The sequence below is a fragment of the Danio aesculapii genome, chromosome 9 (assembly GCF_903798145.1).
Source record: "Danio aesculapii chromosome 9, fDanAes4.1, whole genome shotgun sequence".
Taxonomy (NCBI): Eukaryota; Metazoa; Chordata; class Actinopteri; order Cypriniformes; family Danionidae; genus Danio; species Danio aesculapii.
In genome coordinates this window covers 43,906,246-43,922,903 of record NC_079443.1, presented here as the reverse complement: position 1 = coordinate 43,922,903, position 16,658 = coordinate 43,906,246, and the positions used below count along the sequence as shown (strand labels likewise).

Sequence of the window (16,658 nt, the reverse complement as noted above, 5' to 3'; positions counted from 1 at the left end):
GCACAAACCTCAAAAGAGTCCTCCCACCATTTTCCCTTATTTTCACTGCACGACTCTACAACATAAAAAATTAGGGGTACCTTTTGTTTCATTGAAAAGTTTGCAAAGCTTCTAAAATTTTGTTGATCTTTTTTAGCTTCTAACTGACTTTAGCTTCTAGCAACTTTCGTATTTACATACAGTATCTTTACCATTGCAGAAACCTATTAAAGACCCACATGTCTTAGTGTAATTGGTAGAGGCAGTCATTACTAAAGCATGACTGGAGGGTAAAAGCAAAGGAAGTACTCTATCAAGATGGTTGAATGTGAACCACCACACAAAAAAAGAAGGAAAAAATATTTCAAGTATAAGTGGTCACAAGAGACAAATCTAATAGCATGTTAATACCAGGTGTGAACAGTGAGTACGTTTACATGGACACCCATAATCTGATTTTAATATGATTAAGACTTTACTCTGATTAAGAGTCTGCCATGTAAACAGTGATTTTTGATTAATCCAATTAAGGTCGTAATCAAACTAAACAGAAATCGAATTAAGACATGTGGAGTATGCTGACTTTAGTCACATTATTGAAGGGAAGACGCGCAGTACAGACGCGTAAGCACCTTAATCAAACTATTACCGTCGTGTAGGATTTTCACCGCATTTTGCAACAGGGTAGTCACACATAGCTGTTTGACTCCATTCTTTGCACCCACTGAGTCAGTGAAAGACCAAAGACCCCTGCATTGTGAAATGTGGAGGTTTTTTCCCCCATACGCCATGCGGTATCAAATTCTATTAAAACAACACTCTTATACTCGCATCCAATATCTTGTTAATCACGGGGGGCATGAAGGAAATGGTCCTGAATGAAAGTAAAAGTGGCAAATTGCAGTTAAAGTCGGTAAATTAAAAATGAAACACCCGAAATTACATGAAACTCCTGAGGAAATGTGGATAGTGTGGTGACGCAATAACAATAATCAATCTATGTGTTATAACAATATATGTAAATGGGATCATGAAAGGAACGTTCAAAAAGCAACTCATGCAAACACCTTAATCAAATTATTGTCTTATTCAGGTTAAGGCAAATTACTCGATTACTGATGTCCATGTAAACGTAGTCATTAATGCATCTCAGCTGACCCTTTGTGATCAGATCACTGAAATGGATGTTAATACTAGGTGTAAACATGACCCAAATGTGTTTTGGCTCACACCAGGTGGATAGTTAGACATAAAAGATATACTAGTAAGAGTTAGTGCTTATATACAGTTGGTTAAGTGTTATCAGTGACAGAATCATTGACTACTTTTACATGGACATCAGCAATCAAATTATTCGACTTAATCTGAATAAGACAAAATGATCAAGGTGTTTACATGAGTTGCTTTTAGAATGTTTCTTTCATGATCCTGTTTTACATGTTATAGCACATAATTCGATTAACGTCATTGCGTCACCATGATATCCACGTTTCCTCCGAAGTTTCATGTAATTTTGAGTGTTTCCTTTTTAATTTGTCAACTTTAACTGCAGGTTGGCACTTTCACTTTCATTCAGGAACATTTCATGCATGCCCCATGACAAAAGAGATATTGGATGAGAGTATGAACTGCTGGAAGAGTATTGTTTTAATCCAACTTGATACCGCAAACCGTATGGGGAAAAAACCCCTCTGCATTTCACAATGCAGGTGTCTGTGGTCCTTCATGACTCGGTAGGTGCAGAGAATAGTGTCAAACATCCGTGTGTAAATAAAATATCCTGTCACAAAATGTGGCAAAAGTCCTACATGATGTAATAGTTTGATTAAGGCGTTCACATGTCTGTACTGCACTTCAATAATGCGACTAAAATCGGCAAACTCCACATGTCTTAATTCGATTTTTGTTTAGTCCGATTATGACTTTAGTCCGAATAAGGTCATCAAAAATCCCTGTTTACATGGCAGACTCTTAATCAGAGTATTGTCTTAATTGTATTAAAATAATTGTTTATTTATTGAAGACCATGTAAATGTACTCACCGATGCTCAATAAGAAACTGAGGAATCCTGTTGTTTTTAAAGACCAGGAGGAACTTTCTCACATGCCATGCAGAATGTTCATCCATGGAAAATACAGACAACCATATATAACAGGAACTTCCTACACGTGGTGGCAACATGTTTCTTGAAAAAAAAAGTCCCAGGAGACACTGATGGACTGTAAATCATAGGATCAAAGTTATTATTTAGTTAATAATATATCAAAGGTTAAGAAATTACTTGGACAACTAGACAATTCCCCCAATTTATAAATGAATACATTTTTAAACGTTTGGTTAAATCTGTACCTTAAATGGACAGTCTTTGTATTTCCGTTGCTTATTTGTGCTTTGATTGGATACAGATGTATGTAGTAAAGACCATTTTAGCAGGAAAACATGGCCCAAGGCTTGACATTGGAGGGATCATCACAGCTTTGCCTGGGGATCTCCAGCATGTGCAGAAACAGTTAGTGTCAGCTAGCTGAACATAGTATGTGGGAGGATTCAAGAAGGAAGAGGGTTTTGTTCAGCTTACATTTGAGTTGCAATGGTCCTCTGACAATAGTACCTTTGCCTACTCAAGTAAAAAAATTGGTACAAAGCGGCAAAAGATATCAGACCAAAGAAAAGGTTAAAAATCAGAATAGAGCTTTTAAGTAAACAATTTGTTTACTACTTAAATGAGAGCAATAGTCTCTATCAGAGATAATCATAATTATATTCTTTTTTTTTTTGCTGTAGACAAAATATGCAAAAAATTTTAGCTTGTTTTTCTTATTTGCCATAATTTATTCCTGTATTGTACATGTTCATTGAAGTTTTCATTAAATAATTAAATATTTTTGAGAGGTGGGGCAACAGTCCAAAAAAGACAGCTTCATTTTACATTGGAGTATAAGCTCTGGCTGAAAGATTTGTTTAGCTGTATTTGGCTGATGTTTCCTTGGTGATCTAAACCTAATTATTTCCATTCTCCATTCACTCATTTGCAGTGGGTCAAAAGCAACTTTGATTAAAGTTAATCAAACAGCACCACCAGCATGTCTCTGAAAGGATTTGTGTGATTTTTTGTGCATTAACATTTTTAGCAGACATTCTTTAACTAAAATAAAAATGTGCATATCAAAGCAATTTACAGAAACAATAAGCCTGCCATAAAATGTCAATCAACATCTAAACAAGGAAACCCACAGCAGATATGACACTGGGGAAAAAAGACCATTTCAAATATTACAAATATTAAATTTCAAATGAATTTTAAACCACACCACACTGAACTAAAATGAACTTCAACTCTGAAAACTAGACTGACGCAGTTTCAATTTACTAGAACTTCTATGTTAAGCTGTACATTGTATAATGTACATTGTAAAAGCATGATGAAATGAAAGCATGATAATGAAATTATTATTAGTTCGCTGTATTTGCCATTAATATGCTCATTCTGAAAACGTAGCCATATATACATTTCTGGAGAGCACCAAATATGTCCCAGGAGGTACGTTTTTTGCAGTTTTTGAGAATCCACCAGAGGCCGCTGTGTACGCTTTTGAAGATCTCAAATTTCTCTCGCAAACGCCATTCACTTGCTCTTCTCATGTAAATCCACCAGAGGTTGCTGTCGATTGACTGACTGACCGACCAACCAGCTGATCCCATCGTCGCGGTCAGCTCTTCTCTGCGTCTCAAGTCTGCCGACGTATGCTGCGAGCCACTGGACAAACTGGTAACAGCGGGGAAAGCTGTCCAAACGAAGGTAAGCGGTCAGCTGCTAGCATGAAAAGGAAGAATTATACTGACTCGTAGCATTTCTTTTAAAAACAAAATGCAGCCATACGTACTTCTGGCTACATAATTTGTGATCTCCAGTAATGTATATAGGGCTACATTTTCAGAATGACCCTATGTTGCATTAATAGGTACAGGTTTTATGGTAAAATGCTGAAATTTTCACATTAGAATATTATCATTTAAAATATTCCATGTTCTTCAGACATTAAATATTTTCTCTCTGAAAAGCCTGCATTGGAACAAATGCATGTTAAAAACTAAAAGTGCAAACAAATGCTGGAAGTTTTAAACTACTTACACTGGCCAAGACATGTATAACAGTAGAACCCAATATAATCAGTGATTCTATCTATTCACGCTCTCTTCTATTTCTGACATACTCCAAGGGCTCCAGCTACTTCTGACATGGAGAAATGAATATACCATGCAACGCACCATTAGGGTGATAAGAAAGACAAGGCAAGAACTGTTCTTTATATTATTAAACTGTTATTTATCCTCAGAGCCATCGCTATTGTTTTGTAGCTCAAATAATAATCTTGTATTTGAGTCTCTCTTGTATTACTTACAACCTACTACATGTGCGAACTGGTGAGCAGGGCTAAAAAGACAATGGTGTAGAAGTAGGCATTGGTCATCTTCTGCAGAGGCGGTCCTTGAATCGAGTTAACATTTTGACTGCTTGGTTTCAATTTATTGACTGACAAAGCATTTTTTGAGTTCTTGAGTGCGAGTATGTTTTTAACACTACATATCTAAAATAAAAGAGATTTGATTTCTCAATTCATGACCCCTTTTATCACTTTCTCAAAATATTTAATAGTTAAAACCAGTCTTCTTTTATTTTAAATAATCTTTTTTTGGGGGGACCATCAAGTCATGTAGCTAGTCTTATCATGCTAAGGCTGTGGAATTACTGATGTACTGATACCCATTGGAAAATTCATTCAGATGAGAAAAATCACAGCTATCAAAATCAACTAACACCGTCTTGGTGTTCCACTGTACACATGTACTGTATGCCTCAGAAGCGATTGCATAGTTTTTGCTAAAATAATAGCATTTCATATTGTGCACGGTCAATTTAGGACCTTGTATATACTCATCTTCTGCTTTACAAACATGTGTCTATGTATATGACTGTCAGCGGAACTGTCAGCCATTGAATCAAGTCCTTTGCCTGACTTTCTTCTTTGTTTTTGTTTTCAGGGAAAATTGTCTCTCTGCTACAGAATCGCAACCTTTTTGAGCTTTCTCCATCTATTCTTCAAGCATCTCTACACTTTTCTTATTGAATAAACTGTGTAAAGAGTACATTTACAGAAAAAAAAATATTGTTTATTTTTTAAAACAGATAAATTGTGAGTACACATAAAATAATTTTGGGCTCTATAATACAGAAAAAGCATTGTATTTTAAACCTAAAAAAAGGATTTGGTTCTTCTAGCATAACTATGAGCTATTATGCCATAGGGTTCACTTTTGCCTCAAAAACAGCAAAATGTCAGAGTAGTGCTTCTATATTCTATCTATTTACTTAGAGAAAGGGAACACAAAAACAAGCCAGCACAAGTAAGTATCTGGCCATTCTCCAGACAAGACATTCCTTTGAATAAATCAGTCATTGTATTTGAGGGTGGTGCCATAAAGAGTTCAACATTTGTCACCATTTTCAATGCCTTTTATCACAAGTGCTCTGTAGAGCACTTCCCCAGGTCAGCACAAAAGGTCAGTCTGCAGTTTTCAACATATCGTCACCTTAGAATTATAAGGTTCTATCTGAATTATAAGGTTCTATTTGGTTCTATACGATTTATTCACATATTCTTATTAAATGACAACTTATTTACATTATGGGATGTTTTTCTATAAGTTGTTTACATTTTAAGACTTTTTATTTAAAAAAACAAAAAGGGGTTTATCTACAAAGTCGAACTCTAGCTTGGCTCTAAAGGGTTCTTTCTGTGAGCCAATCAGCATTTTAAATGCACGCACGAGGACCAATCAGGATCAGCTTTCTTTGTCCACTGACAGCGGGAAAGATCAGAAAGAAACACAAAATCAGAGTTGACTAAATAATGCCACACCACACAAAATTGAGACGAAACCTGAAACTGAAAAGATGTGTGTAAATGTAATGATTTAGAAGCATATTTTGACATTGAGATGAAATGTTAAAGTTTACATTGCTGAAAAAGAAACAGTTATTAAAAAAAGTTATATATTAATAGTGAAATCTTTTTATTTCTGTATATATAGAGAATAAAACATGTTTTGGTGTTTATTACACTCATGTGCTTATTGTCTGTTTCCTTTTAAAGTATTTAAATTTGATATTAAGCCTTGAAGGGCAAATACTGCATGGGGCAAAATTCAATAAAAGTTCAATAGTTCACAGAAAGCAGAAAATTCAATAAATATTACTATATTAACTACATAAAATTAACATCTGCACTGGACGAAATATTAACTGGACGAATATTAATATTTTTTTACCCCAGTTTGCAAATTTGACAGAATTTTGACAATTTACATTTAGAGTATATTTAGAGTCTCTGTCATGTTAATGTATAAAAGTGAATTGTTACACACATATTGTTTGCTGCTATATGGAATGCAAAAACTTTGAAGCTCAATATCTCAAAATCATTCAGAACACAGATAGAACCTTATAATCCCAAGATAACGATATATACATTTTCAATTATTTTATATAAATTTTAAATATTATACAAATATTAAATTTTCCATTTGTCAATGTTCATCATTTTATTTTAAGTTATCTGCTAAAACAGCGGTAGTTCAAACAAAGTGATTAAAAGCTGAAGGAAAATGTCATATAAATAATTTCCTTCATAATCACCTCATCCATGCTAACATGAAAAACAACAAAGCATGTCAAAATCTGCTGCCAATAGTGCTTATTTTATTGTAAATTATTAGACTTAATTTGGAATTCAAATGCTACACTGAAATAAAACGGGTTCTGCAAAACTGTTGCAAACGATCTATATGGGTTGAATTTAAACAAACAAATGTTAAACTTAATTTGTTTGTTTAAATTCAGCCCAAATAAATTGTTTACAACCAATTAACATTAAAAACTATTTAGTAAATCCAAGGAATCGTCCTTGAATCATTTTTTTCAGTGTATTTGCAATTTTTTTAAAAATGTTCTTTTCATTCTGTTAACTGTATAGTTATCAGCATAAATAAGTACACCCTTCAAGGAGCTCTCATTTTAATTAATATGTTCTATAGGATGCTATACAACAATATATCTGTGTATATATACACTACTGGTCAAAAGTTTGGGGTCAGCAAGATTTTTAAATGTTTTAAAATAAGCTTCTCCTGCTCACCAAGGCTGCTATTATTTCATAAAATATACAGTATAAATTGCAAAATTGTGAAATATTATTGCACTATAAAATAACTGTTCAAAAGTACTTTATAATTTAATTTAATAATTTATCCCAGTGATTTTAAAGATGAATTTTCAGCTTAATTACTCCAGTCTTCTGAGTCGCATGATCCTTCAGAAATCACTCTAATAATATTATTATTATTATTGGTAATAGTAATAAAAGTAATAATGACTGGACTAACAATTTCATTTAAAACTATAAATATTGATTTAATACGTATTGTAATGAATTATATTTAACACAATTTTTTTTTACATTTAATAAATGCTGCCTTGATGTACAGAATCATTTTCTTAAAAAAAAAAAACATGAAAAAGAAAAACTGACCCCAAACTTTTGATCGGTAGTGTACATTAGATTACCAATCTAATGTGAGTACCAAAGCCAAAACTGAAACTAATCTAACATAAAAACTTAAGATCACAGTCCAAACATTAGTACACCCACATTAATATTTTGGGGGAAATATTAAATAAAATTTGAATAAACATGAAAATCAATAGAAAAAAAAATGTATACACATATATAGTGCAAATTTTTCAATTACTCGTTTGAATTTAAATGTCAACTCGTGATTGCAAACTCGTATTTTAATGGATATAACGGTTTAATATAAAATTTTTGGTTAAATGCCCCAAAATTATTGGATATTTTCACTGAAAAAGTTGTCAAATATTCAGTTTCAAAATGTACATTGTACTCATTTATCCCGAGCACTGTATAACATGTAATAATAATAATTTTCACATTTAATCAATGTCATTAACTTACTTTTAAAACCTGCTGAATTCAAATGATGTAGCAGCACTGTATATGCTATGACTTTCTTTAGACTGAAAAATCAAAAGAAACCACAGACCACACAGAAAACAAAAGTACCACAGACACACATCCCATAACTACAAACGTCAAGCTTGTTTGACGGTGCAGATTTTCTTCACGCTAATAGACCCAAAGCAGCCAGACATAAGCACTTGCAAGCAAGCGAACACTGTTACTCCTTGCAGCATCTACCTTCCTCTGGGCTACATTCTCTTATGACCCAATACTTGGCAACCTATTGTAACAGTGTTCAATAATGGCCTCCCATTCCAGTCCCTGGCGTGAGACTACTGTTGAAGCAACATTAACAGAGGTTTGGAAGGGCTATTTGGCCACTCCATTGGGCTGGGCTACATTCAGAAGAGCTGTTATGTGACTCAGCCCACCTCCTGCTCTGTGCTGTAGAAACACTGGAGATGGAGAGTAAATCAAGAGATTGAAGAACATGGCTCACAGCTGTTTCCTCCCCTTTCCCTCACAAGTTTTAAAAGACTGAGGAAGATTTGAACGCAACATCAGTCAAGCATTATTTTGAAAGCTTTAAGTCCTCTGGTTCAACTTATGCGGGGTATTTTCATATTGAGAGCATCAGAGTTTATTTTAGTTCATAAAATCTTCTCATTCTGCATTTGTCTCTGAACTTTTCATTGCATGGCATTTAGAATCCATTTCCTCATGAATACGCTAGTTCACCAGAAGCTTAGCTTGGCAAAGAGTTCAAATTAGTCATTGCATGACTAATTCAAACATAGCTTCAACTGCATCCCAGAACTGTGTCGTCTGCCAAAGATGTTCACATGAGTTGAGGGAGTGGAAAGGAGAAGCTGATCAGTAGTGAAAACAAAGAATGTATTTTCGGAAGTTGTTATTTGATCTTTTTGCAACCTGAAATAAAAACTAGCATTATAAATGTCCAATACGCAATTACATTGAAATTAAAATGTCACTTTAATTTAGATACTTGCTTGTAAATGCTCTATGCACCAGACACTTTCCTACAAACACTCTATTGAAAGTAGCCTGCTTAATGGATGGAAAAAAAATATTGAAATTGTCACTGCTCTCTGGTGATCTAAAGTGCTTCTTTTATCCTCATTTGTAAGTCTCTTTGGATTAAATCATCTGCTAAATGTATAAATGTAAAATAAACACACTCAAATTATCTATTTTAAAATTTAAAATAGCACCATAGCTGCATCCCAAATGGCACACTATACACTGCAGCCCAAATGGCACACTATACACTATCCACATATGCACTATGAAACAGTAATCCATGCTTTTATAACCTCCCGCTTGGACTACTGCATTGCCTTTATTTTGGGGTCAGTCTTCGATTTCTTGACTGCAACTTGTTCAGAATGCAGCTGCACGTCTTTTAACTGGCACACGCAAATACGGGCACATCACCCCGATTTTATCTTCTCTTCACTGGCTGCCCGTGCATTTCAGGATTCATTTTAAGTTACTGTTATTTGTTTTTAAGTGACTAAATGGTACTGCACCCCTTTACCTCTCTGAACTTCTCTGTCCTTACACACCTTCTCGTTTGCTCAGGTCAGCCAACCAGCTCCTCCTGGGTGTGCCCAGGACCAGTCGAAAGCTCAAAGGGGATCGAGCTTTTGCTGTGGCTGCACCAAAATTGTGGAATGAGTTGCCATTGTATATTAGACAAGCCTCTTTGTTACTGTTTTTAAATCTCTTCTTAAAACCCACTTGTTCAGTTTGGCTTTTAGCACAGTGTGAGATGTTGACATTTTATGTTTATTTATTTGTATTTTAAAGTTTGTTTTACTCTCTGTTGTCAGCACTTTGGTTGACTGTGTTGTTTTAAAGTGCTTTATAAATAAAATAGAATTGAATTGAATGTACTTACACACTAAATATGTATGTAGTGTCATCCCAAATAGAACGCTAAAGCTTTTTTACTAAGTGAAAATTCAAACCATTTCCCAGATGACGTTTGATGATTACCAAATTAGGAAATAAAAGGACCAAACCACCAGTTAACACTTGCTATAAGTAGTGTTGTCACGATACTGAATTCGATACCAATTGCTCCTGGAATTTTAAAAACGTCCATTTCCTGCTAACATTTGAGCGCTGTTGAGCACGTTCTTAAACAGCGCTGATTTGCCATTGTGTTCACGTGCTCAACAGAAATAACTGTGATTGGCCGTGAAGGTCATCAGTTCACGGAACTAACTGCTGTTTACTAAGTGTAACCACAGATACTGGGACATGGGAGCATTTTAATGCTGTGATTCATCAGCGGATTACTTGTATGGCAGCTTTTAGACTAACCAGATGATTGACGTGACTTTGAAACACTTCCGTGTCCCAGTATCTGTGGTTACACTCAGTAAACAGCGGTGAGTTTAGTGAACTGATGACCTTCACGGCCAATCACTGTTATTTCAGTTGAACACATTGGCAAATCAACGCCGTTTAAAAACACGCTCGACAGCGCTCAAATATTAGCGGGAAATGGATGTTTTTAAAAATTCGGTACCGAATTGCAGTATCGTGACAACCCTAGCCATGAGTATAACAGCATTCACCATCGGGAGGCGTCATAATTACTCTTGCTTTCACATCCCAAAACAAATGAAATAATCCAACATCAGTGACTGAAAGCTCCGCCTTTTCTACTACGTGAGCAAAGCTGTGACCATTGAGTGCGCGAATTGTCCAACATTCTTGTCCCACACTTCTTTTAACAGTTGAATAAAACAAAGATTTCAATGTGAACGTTCTACATACACTATTTACACTACAAAATGGCCTACAATAAAAATTCTATATGTTTATACTGTCGGTTTCTCCTAAAATGATTGAATTGTGTATATGTTTGACAATTTTAAATTCATGGAATTGTGTTTATATTAGTGTTACAGTGACCTTGGGTTTCTTGAAAGGCGCTTTAAATAAAATTTATTATTATTATTATTATTATTATTATTGTTATTATTATTATTATTATAGTGCATAAGCATGCGATTTGGGACCCACCTCATGTTTTTAGTGTGAATTACACCACCGCATCACAATCCCAGACAACATCTTACTAAAACCCTCCCTTCTGAAGACACGTCAGCCAACCTCAGGTCTGTAAAATGTCAGATTCCGATTGATTAAAATGCATGGACCATTTACTTGACTCTTTCTCTCTGTATACGTAGCCCAGAGGTGTTACAGCTACAGGTGTGATTCCTCAGATCAGTAGAATATATAATTGAAAACAGGGATAGCTCACCCAAAAATGAAATCTCTGCCATAATTTATTCATTATTCCTTTGTACAAAACCTACTAGAGTTTATTTCTTCTGCACACAAAAGAAGTTATTTTAAAGAATGCTGTTGAAGGTACCCATTGACTTCCATAGTGGGTTCAGAATTCTTTTTTGCATTCAACAGAAAAAGAAACAAGTGAACTTTTTAAACCACATGAAGGAGAGTAAACGGAGATAAATACAATTTTTGGGTGAACTGTCATGCAAATGAGTATGTATGAGTATTCATATTAAGTAAATGAATCCCAATAAACATTCATTCATTCACCTTCAGCTTAGTTCCTTTATTCATCAGGGATCACCACAACGAATGAACCGCCAACTTATCCAGCATATGTTTTAAACAGAGAATGCCCTTCCAGCTGCAACCCAATACTGGGAAACTTCTAAAACTACGGCCAATTTAGTTTATTCAATTCACCTATAGCGCATGTCTTTAGACTGTGGGGGAAACCCGAGTACCTGGAGGAAACCCACACAAACTAAGGGAGAACATGCAAACTCCACACAGAAAAGCCAACTGACACAGCCGGGACTTGAACCAGCGACCTTCTTGCTGTGAAGCAACAGTGTTAACCACTGAGCCACCATTTCGCCCCTCCCAATATACAATGGACAGCGAAATTGTTCTCTTTCTTTCTTGGAACAGTATATTTACCACTCATTGCAAATCATGGCACAGAGCAGTAAATATATCAACAATTTATTTTATAAATAGTAATAGTAATTGATTCACACATTGTAAGGACATTTAATCAAACACTCCCTCATCACATTTAACATAGTATAAATGAGAATCAGTCTTTCATTACTTTGTAGAGCTATATCAAAGAAAGAAAACAACAAAAGTGTAATACAGCCTTTTTTCTGTATATAAGAATGTGTCATGTTTAATCTGTTTACTTACTTTTATTATTAAGACATAATAATGAATAATGACTATATATTTTGCCTGGACTACAAAACATTCTTAAATAAGTCATTTGGCTCAGACATATTTAGAACAAGAATCATTTAATGACATATTAAAGACTAAGGATTGCAATGCAGCCTTAAAATACTAATAATAATCATCTTAATCTTTTAACTGCATGCTCTTCCAAATGGTTGACCCTATTCTGACTGTTTCAATTGATGACTGGTAAAGTAATTTAAAGACTGACCATTTTAAATAATGGTTTACACACACAACATTGTTGATTCACAAGAAAATCAAACAAACATAATTCTGTTGCACTATTACACTTGATTTTGGTTTTATTGTACAAAAAAAAAAACAAGAAAACATGTAAAATACTGTGTTAAATGAGAATCTGAAATATTTTATTGCATACTTCAAAAAATAAAGATGGTTTAGTCAAAAACGTTTTGTTTAGAATATTTAAAAGAATAAATTGGTCTTACACTTCATACTTTTACCATAAACCGACATATCGACCATTTGGTAGAGGTTGATATGTTAGAAATTATGGGATGTGTTGAAAAAAAAAGGCATTGAGCGTGTTAACTAGCGACATTAGGAGTTAAGAATTTTTTTTTTCTTGGTGGGGCAGTTAAAGGGTTAATGGTACAGTTCACCCAAAAATGAAAATGTACTCACAATTTACTCACCCTCAAGTGGCTCCAGACCTTTATGAGTTTATGTTTTTCTGTTGAACACCAAAGAAGATATTTTCAAGAAAGCTGAAAACATGTAACCATTGACTTCCAGGAAAAAATACTATGGAAGTAAATGGTTACAGGTTTCCAGCTTTCTTCAAAATAGCTTTCTTTTTGTTCAACAGAAGAAAAAAGTCAAACAGCTAAAGATTAAGTAAAATACTTTTTCGTGAACTATCCCTGGGTTTTACCAATTTGTTAACACATTTTATTGACCTTATACATTTTTGTTCTATCATTTTGAACACACTTCATCTGCCTTAAAAACGCTTCTATCTATCTATCTATCTATCTATCTATCTATCTATCTATCTATCTATCTATCTATATATATATATATATATATATATAAATATATATATATATATATATATATATATATACACATATATATATATATATATATATATATATATATATATATAAAATCACTTTTGTCAATTTCACTTGATGCAGAAACCAAACTGAATCACCTCTTCTTTTGACCCTTGTAACGTAATGATTTTGAAGTCAAATAAAAATGCCAAATCTCTACAGCCACACAGAAGCATTCAGCCAAACCACAATAAAGATCGTGGTCATCTTTTATATAAATGTTTGTGTCCATGAGTAAATTCATAGAAAAATCTCCATGTGTCCAAAAATATATGCTCAAAGTTTTAGTTCACCCAAAAATGAAAATTCTCTCATTTATTTTCCCTTGTGTGGTTTTAAACTCTTGAGTTTCTTTCTTCTATTGAACATGAAACAAAATACTTTAAACAATTAATGTTGATGGCACCAATTGACTTCCATAGTTGAAAAAAAACAACTATGCAAACCAATGGGTGCTACCAGCATTTTTCAAACTATCTTCCTTTGTATTCAACAGAAGCAAGAAACTCAAACTGATTGATCAAGTGAAGGGTGGAGTAAAGGATGACAGAATTCCCATTTTTAAATGAAGTACTAAAATGTGCAACTGCAAAGTCAGTGAATATCTAGAATATCTCTGCTAGAAAAGGTAATGTTTTGTCAAAGACTATAGAATACACAAGACATGTCACTCGTATCTTTTTGAAAGGGGAAATGTGTAACACAATATGGTGAATAAAGCCCCGACTACTAGTACAGGAGTCAATCATCGATCACTATATGGCGAATAAAGCCCGCCTTCTAGTACAGCAGCCAATCATCGATTGCTATAGACTAGAGGTTGAACGACTTCAGATTTTTGATGGTCGACTTTTTTGTTATCAAAGTCGAGTCAACGTCGACTAGTCGCTGTTGACGTCATCAATAAAACACAAGACACAAATGTTTTGCAACATGCCACAATTTGTGATTTATTTGCAAGAAAAACATATTCACATGCTCTTTGACTAATGTTTACACACGCTGTGAAATTTGTCACACCCCCGCGGATGCGCACTTCACAGCTTCTATGTGCTTCAAGGTTCATTCACAAAATATGTCCGTGTCTACACTTTGCAGAGGGCAACAGCCAATCACATTACTTTTCCAGGACTCCGTGAATGTGATTGGCTAGCATCTGCTCTAGTGTATTAGCATGAAGCGATCTAACTTGGATCTGTTTGACGATTTAAAGTTCACTCAAAGTTCACGTGAATCTTTGACGCTGACATAAGAAAAATAACATTAAAAAAATTACTGTAAATAATCTGAGGGCAGTTTCATTCAGTGAGCTGTGTGTAAAGATGCCATGTATTTCAGGTCAAACCATGTGATCTTCGCAGTGCGACTGGTCGACGTCAATCAAAAAGTGTCATGGCAGAGCATTAAAGTCGACTAGTCAGTGCAACCTCTACTATAGACTGACGATACTCCGGGGGGAAGGGCTCGAACCAGATGCAAGTTTCCTTCTGCAGATTTTGTGAGATTTGGATGTTTAGAAATTAAACTAAAGAGCAGCATGAAACATACTGCCCGAGAGATGTTTCAATGATGGCGGCTGAGTGAAATGACTTTGATTTTGCTGATCCTATTTTCTAGAATTCAACACTGAGACAAAGAATAATGGAAACAAAAATCAGGGCAGTAGAAAATGACTTGCTTTTACACTAAAGTTATCTTTCACCATTGTTCTTTTCTACCAGTGGTTTAAATCTGTCATTTTCAACCCAGACATAAACTCTTTTCTTGTTCCCTTGTAAAAAAGAGCCTATGAGGAGCAGCAGTAAAGTCAGTGCAGTTAAGACGTCATAAAGCCAGTTTACAGTCCTTCTTAGCAACAGCCACAAAACTCTAATATCATCAGTGATTGATCACCAAAAATATATCCAACAATCACGGCTACAGTGTACAATATTAGAAAAGAATAAACTACTTTTGAAGAACAATCAGAAGGAGAACATGCAATTGTACAGAGCCAGAGTGGATGCTTATGAGAGAGCACTGACAAAAGGGGGAGGAAAATTAGGGTTGGCAGCATTCTTCTTACTCAAGGCTGTTAAAAAAGAGGCAGCAGAGAGTGGGGCTGGGTCTGATTGCTGCTCTGAGCAGGAAAAAACCTCAGTCTGTCTTCATGGTGCAGCGATAACCTGGACTCTTTTTTTCCTTCCTCTTCCCCATTAATTTGCACACAAGAACAGCTCATGTCTTTGATATGGGCATGATGATCTTTGAGCCTTATAGGACTGTCCTGTTTCTGGCTTTATCTGTGACTTTTTTACAATCCGTGAGAGGCCAAGACGGTGGTAAGTGAACTGTTTATTCATGAAGCTAATTGTGCTGATGCTAATAAGCTGATACTTTTGATTTTTATTTTTAAAATGTATTTTATTCATTGTTAGATTTTTATTACTAAAAAGGGGTTTATACATAATTACTTGAAAGACTAATTATTACTAATAAAGACTTAAAATGCTTAAATATAAAGCAGCTTAAAAATGAGAAATTAATTGTTGAAGAAAAGGCAATTGGTCCTTCACTTTAAAAGATATTGCATTATGTACATATGCTTTAGCTGTACTTTTAACAAGAAAGTATCTATGTTATGCTGTTTATGACCAGTAAGTTTTGCCATATGGTCACAATAGACAAATGTGACCAACGGTGGTGTCACTGAGGTTTGAGACATACGCAGATGGGCAAAGGGCACAGTTTACTCTTTAACATGCACCATTGGATTTGTTGTCTAACCACATCAGTTTCGTCCTCTTACATCTGCTGAATCGATTTCAACTTTAGCACTGTGCTCACATGTCTCTGGAGGAGCACATCTTGCATCTTAATGCAGAGCAGATGTCGGGATATTATGAGGGAGGCAGTGACTGCGAACATGCAGGGATAGAAAAAAAAGTGCTGAGAAAACACCTGAGTGCTATTACCTCAGTCATGCCCCAGTTTAGGGCATTTCAAACATGTGACGTACAGTTTTCCCTAAATGATGTCACCAGACACGGCTCCTGGGGAGTGTGTTTTTTCAGGCTCTCTTGATTGTGTTTAGCAGATTCTGATACATCTGTATTTGAAGAACATGTTTTTCTTGTGCCTCTTGGATTCAAAGTATATTCTTGAAGTTTCACAGATAGTACGCCACCTTGTGGTAAATTATCATTATAATTATATTCCCTGATAATAGGGTCTTGGGTTGAGTAGTATTGTGCTTTAGATTAAAATTACACCATAAAGTGATTAGTT

At 34.8% G+C, this 16,658-nt stretch overlaps 1 protein-coding gene across 1 annotated transcript in view; it reads left to right on the top strand.

Moving 5' to 3' along the window:
- Positions 1-15,469: 15,469 nt before the first annotated feature.
- col5a2a (collagen, type V, alpha 2a) overlaps positions 15,470-16,658 on the top strand; it is a 42,667-nt gene continuing 41,478 nt past the window's right edge. Inside the window, exon 1 of the mRNA XM_056465791.1 lies at positions 15,470-15,712. Within this exon, the coding sequence (XP_056321766.1) occupies positions 15,622-15,712 (91 nt within the window). The 5' untranslated portion in view covers positions 15,470-15,621. The remainder of the gene's footprint in view (positions 15,713-16,658) is intronic.